This window comes from Accipiter gentilis, chromosome 33 (assembly GCF_929443795.1).
Source record: "Accipiter gentilis chromosome 33, bAccGen1.1, whole genome shotgun sequence".
In the NCBI taxonomy this organism is placed as follows: domain Eukaryota; kingdom Metazoa; phylum Chordata; class Aves; order Accipitriformes; family Accipitridae; genus Astur; species Astur gentilis.
In genome coordinates, this window is record NC_064912.1 from 15379034 (window position 1) to 15392983 (window position 13950).

Consider the following 13950-nt stretch of genomic DNA (forward strand, 5'->3'; position numbering starts at 1 on the left):
TATGGCATTACACTGCAGCCCAGACCCAAACCCAAATCAGCCTCCCTGTAGCAGCACACACGCTGGGAGAGAAAAACCCCAAGAGCTCCCTGCCTGCAGAGAGGGTGGATAAGGGGGAAAAGAGGCCCCGGGGTTTGGCGTCAGTAAAATAGCAGGTTGGTGGCATATCCAAGGCCAGATTTCAACCCAGTTTTCCCTTGGAGCCACCACTTCTCCCACTGCCTGGCTGGAAAAACAGTGTCTCATTTAGCAAAGCATCATTATCGTGGTTAGCGATCACCGAAGGGGCTTGCTTGGAGTCTATGTAGCATTTATTTTCGGACACCCCTGCACCTTGGGGCTGTCCATCATCCAAAGCACGGTGCTGCACCCCGGATGGGGTTAGCTGGGTTTGGGAGCATCTCCTGGGAGGGATGGGAACAAACCCCCCCAGTGCCCCATTCCCGGATTTACCCACCAGGCTGGAGCTCGGTGAAAGTGAGAGGAGTGCTGTGGTTTTGGGGGGGTTTTGGTTTGTTTTGGGTGGGTTTTTTTTTTTTTTTTTTAATGACGTCTCAGAAGAGACTGATGGGAAACTGCCTGGAGTTTGGTCAGGCTGGTCGGCTTTCTGGTAACCTCTTGGACACGGCTGTGAGAAAACCTCGGCGCAGGGCTCTGGGAAATAAAAAGCTCGGCATGAGTGGGGAGGGGGGAAACGCACCCCTTTGCTACGGACGAAACAGCCGACGATGCTCCCTGCTCGCTGGTGGGGCTGCAGGGACGGGTGTACCCCCATCCTCCCCATCTTCCCACCCCCTCCCCCCCCCCCCAGGGCCTCGCAGGGAGGGAAGGAGAAGCAGGCAGCCTGCCTGCACCCTGCCACACGCTCCAAAAAAAACTAAAGGCAAAAGCAGGAGGTGAGCCGAGGGCAGAAGCCAGGCAGGATGGGGCCGGGGGGGGGGGGGGGGGGGGCAAGAAACACGAGTGGGGGGGACTGGAAGGGGAGGACACGGGACAAGGCGCGGGGGGTTTGGGAGAAGGGAGCGGGCAGGCTGCGGGCAGGGCAGGGCGCTGGCTTGCCCACGCCCCCGCGTGGGGGACGGTCCCCGGTCCCCGTCCCTCCCCGGGCGGAGGCGGGGGCGGTTTAAAAGGCGGCGGAGCGGAGCGGGGGGCCGGTGGTGGGGCGGGCGGAGCGCGGCCGGTGGCGGCGCGGAGAGGAGGAGGAGGAGGAGGAGGAGGAGGAGGGAGGAGGAGGAGGAGGAGGAGGAGGAGGAAGAAGAAGAAGAAGAAGGAAGAAGAAGAAGAAGAAGAAGAGGAGGAGGAGGAGGAGGAGGAGGAGGAAGGAGGAGCGCGGGTGGCCGGCGGCGGGAGGATGCTGAAGAGCTGCGGGAGGAAACTGCTGCTGTCCCTCGTGGGCTCCATGTTCACCTGCCTGCTGGTGCTCATGGTGGAGCCGCCGGGGAGACCGGGGTTGGCCCGGGGGGAGGCCGGTGGGGCGCAGCGGGCGCTGCAGAGCCTGGGGGCGGTGGCCGTGGCCCCCCCAGCCCCGGCGGTGGCGGTGGCGGAGGGTCCCGCCGCTCTCCGGAGCTTCGCCGATTACTTCGGGCGGCTGAGCCGAGCCCGGCGGGAGCTGCCCGCCGCTCCGCCGAGCCCCCCGAGACCCCCGGCCGAGGATATTTCCCCCCGCGACGTTTTCATCGCCGTCAAAACCACCAAGAAGTTTCACAAGGCGAGGCTGGAGCTGCTGCTCGACACCTGGATCTCCCGCAACCGCGACATGGTGAGGGGACGGGGGGGATGGGGACGGGCCCAGCCCCTGGCCGGAGCGGGGAGGGGGGGGCTGCAGCCCACGGGTGGCAGCTCCGCGCCCGGCCCTTCGTGGCGTGGGGGGTGTTGTGTCCCGGTAAATGCCACCTCCTCTTTCTGCTCCCCCTGAGCAGGGTGGGATTTGGAGGCTGGCTGGGCCGTCGTGGAGCCAGCCGTGGTTTCGGGAGGGCGAAGGGCTGCGTTGCGGGGCGAGTGATGGAGAGAGACTCACCTGGGCTCCTCGCACCCAGCAGCCGTCTCCCCCAAAAAAATCTCCTTCGTGCCGAGCGGCTCCCATTGCAGAGCTTGCCCCGAGTTGCTTTCCACTGGGGAAACTGAGGCACGCTGTAGGGATGCAACCCAGCCCTCTGGTGCCGCAGTCGGGGTCAGGTCCCTGTCGGTGCCCTCCTGGGCTGCGGGTGAGGTTTAGCAGGGCCCCACCAAGTGCCCGCAGGTGGGTTGCCCAAAGGACACCCCGTTTTTGCAGCCCAGGGCCGAGAGAGCACCGGGACGTGCCGAGGATCTCGGTCCCCTTGCCAGGAACTGGGCAGGTACTGGTGTTGCTGGGGGCTTTTGCAGGTCTGCTCTGGCTCACCCGCACCACAGCGGTTCCAGCTAGTCCGATTCCTGACCTTACTGATGCCGTACCCAGAGCCCTGGCAGTCCCTCACGCTGTCCTTCAAGTACTGAAGCAAAATTGAAAAGGGGGGAGAAAAAAAAAAAAAAAGCTGTTTCCTTCGGAAATGTGCCTTGCCATCTGCTCTTAAGACACTTTTTCTAACCTTAGACAGCTTCCCAAGTAAGTTATGCTTGGTCCTAACCTTTTCATCCTACTGTCTTCACGTGTTTCCTCCTGGCCTGGAATCATGCTTCTTGCTTGCAAATTGGTTTTTTTTGGGGGTTGGGGTTTTTTTTTTTCAAAATCTGGGGTGGCTGAGGAGGGAGGTGGGGGTGGGGATCGACCTGCCCCTGCCTCCGTCACCCGGGTCTGCCGGACCTTGTGGGGTCTTAGCTCCTGCAACTTACCCCAAGCATTATCTTGGGGGTTTCCCCCACCCCGCTTTGTGAATCCTGTCTTTTTTTTTTTTTTTTTTTTTTTTTTTTTTTTTTGCTCAGGTCTCCTGGGCTTGGCAGTGGCTCTGCTGTCTTTCCCTGGTACAGTTATTTAGTGGAAACCTCTTTTATGCTCTGCTGTCACTGCGAGGGGGTGGTGAGTGGTGGTGGTGGAAAACGCTCTTTGAGCACCTACAGATGATCCTGGGAATGGCTGCTCTTTTTTTTTTTTTTTTTCCCCCCTCTCTCTTGTGAGCTCCGGCTTTCTTCTAGTTTTTTTTTTTTTTTTTGTTGTGCTTCGTTTGTCCGTTTGGATTCCCAGAGACCCAAGGCTCGGCTCTCACGCTGTCCCCCTGGGCAAGCTAACAAAGCCCCTTTTCTCCTGGCGCAGAGAAAAGGCTTCGCAGCCTCTTGTGTGGCACTTTCCATGGGAACGGGGGAGCCGAAGCCGGCCGTGTCCAGGTCAGGTTGCCTAGAGATGAGGGCCATGAAGCCAGGGGGGCCGCAGCCCGGCGAGGTGCCCGCCTGACAAGCCAAGCCGCTGAGTGACGGCTCTTGTACAGCACTTGAGGACAAGGAGCTGCCGAGAGAGCTGGAGGCGGCGCGAAGTCCTGCGGAGAAAAACGAGGGCTGGCGGGGGGGGACACATGGAGGCAGAGGGGATGAACCTGTGCTGCCAGTGGTGACCGGCTCCGGTCTTCCCTGGTTGACCTGGCTGCTCTATCTGGGAAGCTTTGGGACACCCTGGGCTCCCCCAAACTTGGCATCAAGTTGGGGTTTTTTTTTTGCCTGCGGAGTGCAGGATTGGTGCCATGGTGCTCCTCTCCCTTGCTTCCCTGTCTCGGGGAAGCTGTGCAGTTCCTGCATCCCCTCCTTGCCTGGTCCCGTGGTTTCTGCCCCAGGAGGGTGGTTTGGTGACAGCGGGGTGCTGCCTCTGCTCAAACGTCTCTCTTGGTCTGAGTCAGGCCCGTCTTTGCTCATCCTGTCCCTCCCTCGCTCCTGTTTCACTAGTGGTGCTCAGGCACGTGTGCTGCCTCAGCGACATGTGGAAGTTCCTACCCACGGGCTGAGAATCCCCCGTGCCCCATGGCAGGTCTCTCCTTCCCCTGATCCTCTTCTTGCATCAAACCCCGACCTCCCTCTCGGCTCTTCATTAGCCAGGCAGCTCTCCGAGCGGGAGGGATGCAGGCACTGGTGAGAAGGGGTTAAATCCAGCAGGTAACTCCAGGCTGGACCCTGGCAGATAGGGAGGAATAGCTATTGTGTCCTTCCTTGGCTGCTCTTTGTTCTGCCCACAATAGTCCCTGTTTCCTGCCCTCTGTCCCCTCCAAGACACTGCGAAGGGCACCCCCTTCTCCTTCCTGCTTCTTTCTGCCCAGGGAGAGCAGATCCCTATTCGATTCTAAATCTGCTCCTCGGGTTGCACAATCCAGGCCCGACAAGCTGCTGTTGAAGGAGAGTTATGGGTTTTCCCCTCCTTGCTTTGGGGAGAGTTTCCAGCTGTCTCGGTTATCCTTAGGATGCTGGAGTGTAGTCTGGGGAAACTTTGCACTTGAAAGAAAAGAGAAGGGGGAGGAAAAATGGCCATTAGGCAGAAATCCTGGACAGGAGTGAGTCCAAACCCACCGCTTTCCTGCTGAGTCGGGTGATTTGCAATGGCAGAGTTGCATAAGAAACGTCCCCCGTCCGCAGGGCACCCCGAAGGCGGTCGGGCGGCTCGGCGCACACCGCGGTGCCCGTGAGGGGTCTGGGCTGGGCTGTCGTCCCACCAGCGTGGGATCTGCTGGCTTCCTCCAGCTCGGCGTGATAATTGCAGGCTTTGAAAAAATTCCTGCTCTCGGGGCAGAGGGAATGGGTTTGCCTTCTGAGGCTCCCAAATTTCTCTAGCACCTTGGCCAGGGTCCCCATCCTTGGGGTGGCTGCGGTGGATGGCGCTGGCACTGGTGTCCCACTTGGGCTCCCACCGGAGCGGTTGAGACTGGGTTGGGTTGCTCATCCCAAAACAGCTCCCCAGTGCAGCCGGCTTCCCCCAGCCCTGGGCTACGCGCCAGGGCCTGCTGAGCACTGCTGAACTCAGCTCATGTGTGAGGGTCCTTCCCTGCTGCCCCCGCCCCGGGCAGCCTGTGTGGTTTTTGGGGGTGGGGGCCCCTTAATTGCCTGCCCCAAATAATGCCGCTGTCCTTGTCCATAAAAGCCCCGGAGCCGGTGAGCGGCGCGCGTGGAGCGCCAGGCGGGAGGGTGGGGGACCCTCGCCGCACAATGAGCTCATTGTTTGCGAGGAGGTTATTAAAAAATTATAGCATTTAAAATTACAGTGGAGGATTCTTCCTCTTGACGAAAGGACCTGGGGGGGGGGGGGGAACGGGACAAAGGGCCTGCGGCCTGGCAAGCCCCTTCCCCGCCTCTGCAGGTCCCAGCCCTGGGACCCCTGTGCCAGCACAGACCCCCCCCCACCCCAGTCCTGGGGAAACCCACCACCACGCAGGAGTGGGGACGCTGCCAGCGCCGGGACACTGCCATCGCGCTGCTCCCACCCCGTTGAAGCGGGGTGGGGATTTTCCCTCCTAACCCCCACAGGCTGGAGGGAAAACATCTGCTGCAGGGGACAAAAAGCTGGGGAAGGGACCTGCTCCGGCAGCACCTTTGCCTCCCCCCAGAGCCCCCTGCCCAGCTGGAGGCTCAGCCCCCTCCCCAGCACCTCTTGGCTGCCTCCCTGTACCCAAGCAGGGTGGCTGCATCCCCCTTGTCCTCAGGGTGAAAGTGGGTGCAGCCCCCCCCCCCCCCCCCGGGTGCTGCGTAGGTGGGTGACGGGGTGCTCCATCCTCTCCCAGCACAGGGAAATGAGACGTGGCGCGGGGGCAGGATTTGTGCGCTGCAGGGTCACGGGGATGCCAGTTCCCCTTTTCGGCTGGTGTGCTGCTGGGGAAGGTGGAGACGGCGGTGGGCATGGGGGTCTGCTGAGCGTGTGTCACCCCAGAAAGCTGACCGGACCGCTGGGCCAGGCAGCGCGGAGGGTGGCAGGATGACCCCCGGGGTGGTCCTGCGGCTGGTGGGACGCCTTGAGCAGCACCCAGAGACCCATGAGCTCGGTTGGTGGAGGGGGAAATGAGTCACCGCGAAAGGAGGAACGAAGGGGAAGGCAAGAAAAAAAAAAAAAGAAATGGGCCCTCCCCAAGGGTGAGGAGGACATGGGGGGCTGCAGGCGGCTGCCTGGCTCCTTGCAGGCAGTTGGGGGGGGCTGACCCCATCCCGGCCATAGGGACCCCGGGTGCCTCTCGGTCCCGTACGCAGAGGCCGCGCATTGTACGGGGCCGTATGAAGCAGTGGCAGCTATTGTTTGGGAGGGATTTGGCATCCTGTGTTTCTTGAAGCTGCAGTTTTGAGAACAATGAGGTTTCCTGCAAGGGCTGGGGGGGGGCAGCGGGCCTTTCCTCTCCTGCACCCCGCAGGAAAAGTTACTGCGGGGGAGGCCCAGGAGGTCCTGGCACCCCTCAGCGCCACGGCTGGCGCAGGGGCCAAGTGGGAGAAAGGTGGAGAGGGGTTGGGTGTAAGGGCTTTGGGTGCTTTCTGCCTGGGAGAGGGGTTGGGGCTGGAGATGGCGGCTTGGTAGGTGACAGCTCGGGGATGTTGGCTGCAGTGTCCCATCCTACTTGCTCCACTGTATGTCCAGCACCCCACACTGGGGATGCCAAAGGCTGATCCGTGGTTTTTCCTTTGTCACGCGGACACGGTGTTTTCTTGTCCCGCTCTTTTCCTGGTCTGTGCCCTCCCAGGCTCACCTGGCACCTCTGCTCCTCTCCCTTGCAGCCCCAGGCAAAGGGGCTGTGTAGGAAGGGTGCAGCTCCCCTCCAGGAAATGCAGACAAATGAATTAAAAAATAAAGGCTTTATATTTTTTTTTTTTTTTTAGTTTTAATAGAATGTTGTGGTGGGCCTGGGAGGGAGATGGGGAACCTGTGAGGCCCCGATAGTCCCTATGATGTGACTTGCAGGGCTGTGTGCCCCTGTCCTGGTCCCCAAAGTGTCACCTGGTCCACCCACACCAGGAAAATTATGGGGATGTACGGGGGGAGAGGCTGGAGGGAAGATGCCTCCTTAGGACTCGCCTGCCTTTCGGTACGGGCGAGTAATAAACAATTGTCCCTGTGGTCTATTTATAGCGGCTGAGCTGGAGGATTAGTTGTGGGGTTATTTTTGGAGCAGCTGAAGGCAGTTGCTGGACGGCGTTTCTGTGCTAATCAAGCAAACATTTTCTGTCTCGCCTGTGCGGAGGCTGTGTCCCCCGTCCCCTCCAGCAGGGCTGGAGCCCGGGAGGGATGTACCGGGGCACCACGTGTCTCGGAGTGGATGAGAACGGTCTTGTGATGGGATCGTCTTGGGCATCCTTGGATGGTCTCCTGCTGCCCTGGTTCAGCTCGTAGCCCCCCCCAGCCGCCTGACCCCTTGCTGGGCACCTGGGGGAAATGGGGACCAGCAGCGAGGTGCTGGCTGGACCCTGTGTTGGTTGGGGGTGACATCCTCCTCCTCCGTGCGCAGCGCTGACCCTGTCCCGTCCCAGCAGTGATGTGTCCCCGGGGCCACAACGGCCACAGGTATCTTTGGCCCCGCAGCTGCTGAGCTAAGGTCCCTGTCCCCCAGCTGTCCCCTCCTCATCAGCAGGTCCCCCATCCCCTAAACTTTTGCTCAAAGCCTTCCTGACCCCTTGGGGGGGCTGACCTCTGGCCCTCCCCAAAAGCCAGGCTGCACAGCAGGCTGTGCATTTGTGAGAACTTGCCTTCCCACCTCCTCCATTCTTTTTTTGGTTTTTTTTTCCTTTTTCTTTTCTCCCCAAGGAGAAAAGCCCCAAAGGTCACTTGTAGCCCCGTCCCCAGGAACGCGCCCTCCTCCCCTCCCATTCAGCCTCCCAGCAGATCTGGGCTCTCCCCACCAGCCTCCCAGCTTGGGACCTGAGCAAACACAGGCCGGCCGGGTTAACCAGTGCAGCTGTATGCTAATGACCACCGCTGCCCGCTTAACTCTCCTCCGCTGAGTAAAGTCAACCCCACTATTGTACCCACCTCCTCAAACAAACCACAAAACCCCAGCGCGTTCCCGGGGCCGGCCGGCTGCGGGGTGGCACCCAATTTCCAGCTCACTTGTAATTCATCATCCCCAGTGCTCAGGCTCCATCATCGTCCCCCCCCCCTCCGCCGCCTCCTGCCTTCCTTCCCCCCCCCCCCCCCCAGCCCTTTTGTCTTTCTTCTTTTGCCCTTTTGTGCACGTCTGGTTTTTAATAGCGCTTGGCAGCTGGTTGTGGTTTCTCTCCTCCAGCTTTGTTTGCTGCCCGCTGATTGATGGCGTTGCCTTTCCCACCCCCTGCTCTCTCCTCCTGCTTCTCATCCTTCCCCAAATCCCAGGCCAACAGCAGCCCCCCCTCCCAATCCTCCTACCCGGGCAGCATATGCCAGGAATTAGCTGTGTAAATAGAGGAGTGCAGCCGGGCGGGCAGCTCGGGTGCTTGGGGTGGAGGTGGGATGCTGCCTGGCACCGTGGGGACCGTGCTGGGGTGGGCAGCGAGGGACTGTCCCCTCCTCGGGGCTGGCGAGAGCCACCCACCGGCACCCACTCAGCCACCCTGGGAGGGGGCTAGGGAGCAGAGAGGAGCTGGGGGGGGGTGTTTTGCAAGTGGTCGGGGACGGTGAAGTGCTGTTGACACAGGTGGGGATGTGGCTGGCAGCCGGCGTCGTGGGCAAACACACCTGCCCGGGCAAGGGAGAGCTGCCGGGCGGCTGCTTCGGCATCCCCGGCCGCATCGGCTAAAGTCTGAAGTCCCGGCGCAGCTCAAGCTGCGTTCTGTACCCGCTCCCCGTCACCTGCTCCTCTCCGCCTCGTGCTGGGGACGGCCCCTTGCGTCGCCCCAAATTCCCCTGCCTGCTGGTGCTTCACGGAAAAGGCGAGAGGATGGGGATGCTCAGGGTGGGGGGCTGAGGTTTGCACCTCGGTGAGACACGACGGTGCGTGCCATGTCCAGCCGGGACGGCTTGGCACCCTCCTTGGTCTGAAGCTGAGTGTGTTGCGGGAATGCCCAGCGTCTCCGGTGCCGCTTTGGGTTTTGGTGAGGGGGAAGAAGTCACCGCCGGCATCCCGGAGGGGCTGATCCCTGGTGCTGCCGAGGAGTGCCGTGTCGCATCCAGAGCCACGTGGCCTCAGCCCCTTGGTCCTCAAACGTGCCTCGTCTTCTCTTTCAGACCTTCATCTTCACAGATGGGGAGGATGAAGAGCTGAAGAAGCAAGCACGTGAGTCTGTGGCCCTTGTCCCTTTGCGTGCGTGAGCCAGCCAGGTCCCCTGAGGAGCCCCTGCCTGGGGAGCATGGCTGGCATGGAGCCTACCATGGGAACTCGGAAAAAAAATGGCCAAAATGCCACTGGTTAGACACTAATCTCAGGAGCCCTCGCCATAGGGACCTCGGCTGAGAACGAGGCAACTTGTTTCACTGATTGTGCCTAAAGCACCCTCTGCCCGGGAGGTTTCCTTCCCAGTCAGCCCAGTCCATCTCCTGCATGTTGCTGCTGGGGAGCACGCTGATGGAGTGGGTGCCTTTGCACCAGTTTTTTTCCTGGGGCGAGGTGGGTTTGACGGGCAACGCGGCCAAGATTTCATGGGAGCATTTCCCTGGCAGACCTTCCCTGGGCCCAGTGTGGCCACTGCAGGAAAAGGCAGCGGGAACAGGATTTTGGATACCATGTGCTGGAGCAGCCAGCTCTCAGACACCCCCTCGCTCCCAGGGTGGCTGGTACATCGTCCCGGGATGGGCAAGGTGATGTAGGGTGGCATCATGCATGGCAAGTGATATATCACTCAACGCTGGTGCATCTGCTGCATCCGCATCCCTTGCTCATCCCTTCCCTTGTCTCACGTGGACCCAAAAACCATTCACAGAAAAAAATTCATTCTTTGCCCAAAACGACGTGGCATGGAGGCCACCGAGCATCAGGGATATCCATGGGGTTTCCATCTGCCTGGCACGCCTGGGATGTGTGTGATGAAGCGTCGCCATTTGAGCATGCGGGGAGGCGTTGGGATTCCCTGATGCCGGGCTTTGACCCCCCCGTCTTTTCCGACAGGGAACGTCATCAACACCAACTGCTCGGCCGCCCACAGCCGCCAGGCTCTGTCCTGCAAGATGGCCGTGGAGTACGACAAGTTCATCGAGTCCGGCAGAAAGTAAGCAGCGCCCGGGGCTGCCGCAGGGGGCGGCGGGGCTGCGAGGGGAGGGGGACAGTGCAAGCGGAGGCCGTTCACGTTTTTTGGGGCCGTATCTCAGCGTGGGGTCTGGGGAGCTGCCCCGGCCCGGCGTGACACTGCTGCCACTGCAGGTGGTTCTGCCACGTGGATGACGACAACTACGTGAACGTGCGGACGCTGGTGAAGCTGCTCTCCAGCTATCCCCACACGCAGGACATCTACATCGGGAAACCCAGCCTGGACCGGCCCATCCAGGCTACGGAAAGGATCAGCGAGAACAAGATGGTGAGGTGGAGGGGGGGTGGGTGAGAGGTTGGGGCTGGCTTAATTTGGGCTGGGATTTGCTCCCCGGTCGGCGGAAGGAGGTCTCACGGCCACTGCTTCCCCCTCTCTCGCAGCACCCTGTGCATTTCTGGTTTGCCACGGGCGGAGCGGGGTTTTGTATCAGCCGGGGGCTGGCACTGAAGATGAGCCCGTGGGCCAGGTAAGAGCGTTGGCGTTGCTCTCCCGTGGGGACTTGTCACGGGGCACAGAGCGGCGACATCTTTGGGGATGGACGTTGGACCGCGTCCCACCACCTTGCTCTCTTTGCCTTGCTGGGGGTGCCTGCAGGAGGCTTGGAAACAAGCTGGGAAGGACTTCGGTTCCCCCTAATTGACTTTTAATGAGAGCTGGGCCCCCACCGGCCAAGCCCAAACCCCGCAGGGTGCCCACATCCCCTGGGCTTTGCTCCTCTGCAGCCCCTCTCTGTCTCCCCACAGCGGGGGCCACTTCATGAGCACCGCGGAGAAGATCCGCCTGCCCGACGACTGCACCATCGGCTACATCATCGAGTCCGTGCTGGGGGTGAAGCTCATCCGCAGCAACCTCTTCCACTCGCACCTGGAGAACCTCCACCAGGTGCCCAAGTCGGAGATCCACAAACAGGTATAGGGGATACCTGTTTGTCCTGACGCCCTGGGGTGGATGGAGGGGTTGGGGGTGGACGGTACCATCAGCTGCTTTCATGTTGGCACCTAAAAATTGGGCATCACGGCTAGGAGGTTGATTGACGCGTGACCAACACGTCAGCGGAGGGCGAAAGCCCCATCAGCCCATCCCTGAGAAGTGATACAGGCTGTGACTGGAGACCTTGGGAAACGGGGGGAATTTTGCAGCCCCCCCCCCCAACGCCCCTGCTTGATCCTTGTGGCCATGTCGGCCGCTTGACCCCCCTCTGTCCTCCCCCCCTCCAGGTGACACTAAGCTACGGCATGTTCGAAAACAAGCGCAACTCCATCCACATGAAGGGAGCCTTCTCCGTCGAGGAGGACCCATCCAGGTGAGATGAGGAGACCCTGTCCCGTGTCCCCCCCCCCAAGCCGGGGTGCCGCGGGGCCGTCGCCACGCCACGCTCAGCATCGCTCCTCTCCTCCGCAGGTTTCGCTCCGTGCACTGCCTGCTGTACCCCGACACGCCGTGGTGCCCCGCCAACGTGGTTTACTAGGAGGCTCGTGTCCCCCTCCAACCTCGTCCCGAATTTCCCCGGTATCCGACGGGCGTGCGGGACCCGCGTGCGGGTTGTGTCGGTCCGGCCTCACCGCGAGGCAGACGGACGGACGGACGTCGTTGCTGTGGTATTGCACAGTGTGTGTGTGTGTACTGAAGGCTGCTGTGCGGCCCCCGTGTCCCCTGCCCTGCCTGCCCTGCCTGCCCGTCCCCGCTGCCTGCTCCGGCCAGGACGGTGGAGGGGGACGGGTCCTGAGCACTTAACCGTGGGGCACCCCCGCGGTGCTGGCGGGCCCCACGCCATGCGTGGGGAGCGACCGCAGGCACTGCGGGCCTCTGCCTCCCCTGGGCTTGCTTCTCCTATTTTTTTTTTTAATTCCCCCCCCCCCCTCCCCCCTTTCAAATGTTAAGGTTTTTTTGGTGTGTACCTCTCCTGCTTCCCTTGCCTCGACCGCCCACCTCGCTCCCGTAACCCCTCACCCATCCCACCCTCCTTCTCTCCCAGCCCCAAAATCTCAGCAGCGAAGCTCCGGCTCCCGATTCGGATGAAGAGTCACCAGCGAGTTTTGCTCCCTGGCTCGGCAGGCAGGCAGAGGGTGGGCAGGGGAAACCTCCCTGCTCCAGGGTGCTGCAAAGCTGCTGGGTGCTCCACAGCCGAAAACGGAGGGAGACGGTGGGGTGGGCTGCCAGCCGGCGTTGGCGTTAGCTCCGTTTCCCAGATCTTCTCCCCCCGCCGTCTGGCTGAACTGTTGCTGGCAGCATCGATCTATGCACTATTTATAGAGACTAATGTAAAGACTTTCTATAAATACGGGAGGGGGCTTTTCCAGAGCTGCCGGTGCGGTGTGGGCACCGTTTTTGGACAGGGTCTCCCTTCGGTTCCGCTTCCCCGCCTGCTCGCGGGCCAGCCGTGGGCTTGCGTGGGTGCCCCCCACCACCACCGTGGGACCAGAGCATCCTCCAGCCCTGCGGATGCTGCTGGGGTGGCCGGAGAACCCGAGAGGTGCCCGGCTGGATGGGAACCTGCCACGGGCAGGTAGCGTTCCCCAGCCCGGCCATTGCTTTCTCCCTGCCGGGGAGGGATTTAGCCAGGGACGGAGAAGAATCCTGCATCCCCCCCTCCGCAGCCGCCCTGCCTGCCGCTGCCAGCCCTGCACCCCTGGGGTAAATGGGCTGAGCCGGAGCTGAACGTTTCCAACCCAAAGCTGAGTGAAAATAGCCCATAATGGGTGCGTTGTAAATATGTTATTGCGCCAGTATTTTTTTTACTGTGCCTTTTTTTAAGAAGAAAACCACATTGAGAAATATGTAGATTTTAAAATGCTTTTTATACATTTTCTGTGGATCAGAAAAAAAAAAATCCCCAACCTTTGATAATCTGTTTAAGAAAGAAAAGAAAAAAATTGCGATGTCTTGTAACTATCACTTACCTTAATTTATATGTTCCAGTATCTGGAACATCACTCTGTGCTTTTTGTAACTAGGATGTGTTTAAAGCAATAGATGTGGGATGGGGAACCAGCATGGACAGCGTGTTCTCAGGGACTTGAACCCGATTGCTGCCACGGGGTTCCCGTGGGAGCCGTCACCAATAAAGCAGCTTTTTTGCTGACCACAGTCACCTGGTCCTGGGCTCCGGCGTCTCTTTATGGATGAGCTGCGCTGAACACCCCTTGTTCCCCCCGCGGATGTTATCACCTCTAACGAAGCTCTCAGGGATGCACCGAGGAGGGGTCGCGCCTGCATCCCTCTCTTTTCCCACGGGTACCGGCATCCGCCGGCCTTTTGCATCCCAGGGCGCGAGGGTCCTCTCCTCCTTCCCCTCCCCAAAAGGCTCGGGCAGGACTTGGCACCTCAGGGCTGGTTTTTCCCAGGCTCGGGGTGGGAGCGGAGGCAGCGGGGGCGAGGTGAGAGCCGGTTGTTAGCAGGGTGCTGTTAACAGCCGGCGGGCAGGCGTGTGCGTGGGAAGGTTGGGGGCTGCGGGGGGGGGCTGAGCCCCTTCCCTCCCTTCGCCCTCTCCACCACCGGTTCAGCCAACACCAAGCACCCACCTGCCGGTAACTAAGCCTCAACTTTCATGGGTTGTGGCAATAGCATTGAGATCTGCCCCCCCACCCCCCTTTGCCCCTGCCAAAACCAGCCCTGTTTGTGCTGCATGGGTACCAGCTTTCACCTGCACCATCCTCGCCTCCCTCCGCCTTCCTCCATACCCAGCATCTTTTTTTTTTTTCCTTCTTCTTTTCAAGGCACACTTACTTACTTCACAGTTTTGCTTGAATCTCTGGGTTATCGGGGGGTTGGCCTTGCTAAAAATACAACCTAGCAGGAAGTCAGTGTGTGCTAAAGCAGCAACCCCTCCTCCCAACACCCGCACAACCTTCAGACGGCACCAAAAATTAA

General features: G+C 60.6%; 1 protein-coding gene across 1 annotated transcript; it reads left to right on the top strand.

The window, feature by feature from the left end:
* Positions 1–1266: 1266 nt before the first annotated feature.
* LFNG (LFNG O-fucosylpeptide 3-beta-N-acetylglucosaminyltransferase) lies at positions 1267–13176 on the top strand. The gene is made up of 8 exons (XM_049791311.1): positions 1267–1759; positions 9065–9113; positions 9942–10041; positions 10194–10347; positions 10461–10546; positions 10824–10989; positions 11298–11383; positions 11482–13176. The coding sequence occupies exons 1-8, from the start codon at positions 1352–1354 to the stop codon at positions 11546–11548; spliced, it is 1116 nt and encodes a 371-aa protein (XP_049647268.1). The 5' UTR covers positions 1267–1351; the 3' UTR covers positions 11549–13176.
* Positions 13177–13950: the final 774 nt, after the last annotated feature.

Bases quoted from the DNA above. Each gene is read 5' to 3' on its own strand.
- LFNG (XM_049791311.1), top strand. From the start codon at position 1,352: ATGCTGAAGAGCTGCGGGAGGAAACTGCTGCTGTCCCTCGTGGGCTCC. The intron at 10,348-10,460 runs GTGAGGTGGAGG...CCTCTCTCGCAG, and splicing joins GGATCAGCGAGAACAAGATG to CACCCTGTGCATTTCTGGTT. The intron at 10,990-11,297 runs GTATAGGGGATA...CCCCCCCTCCAG, and splicing joins AGTCGGAGATCCACAAACAG to GTGACACTAAGCTACGGCAT.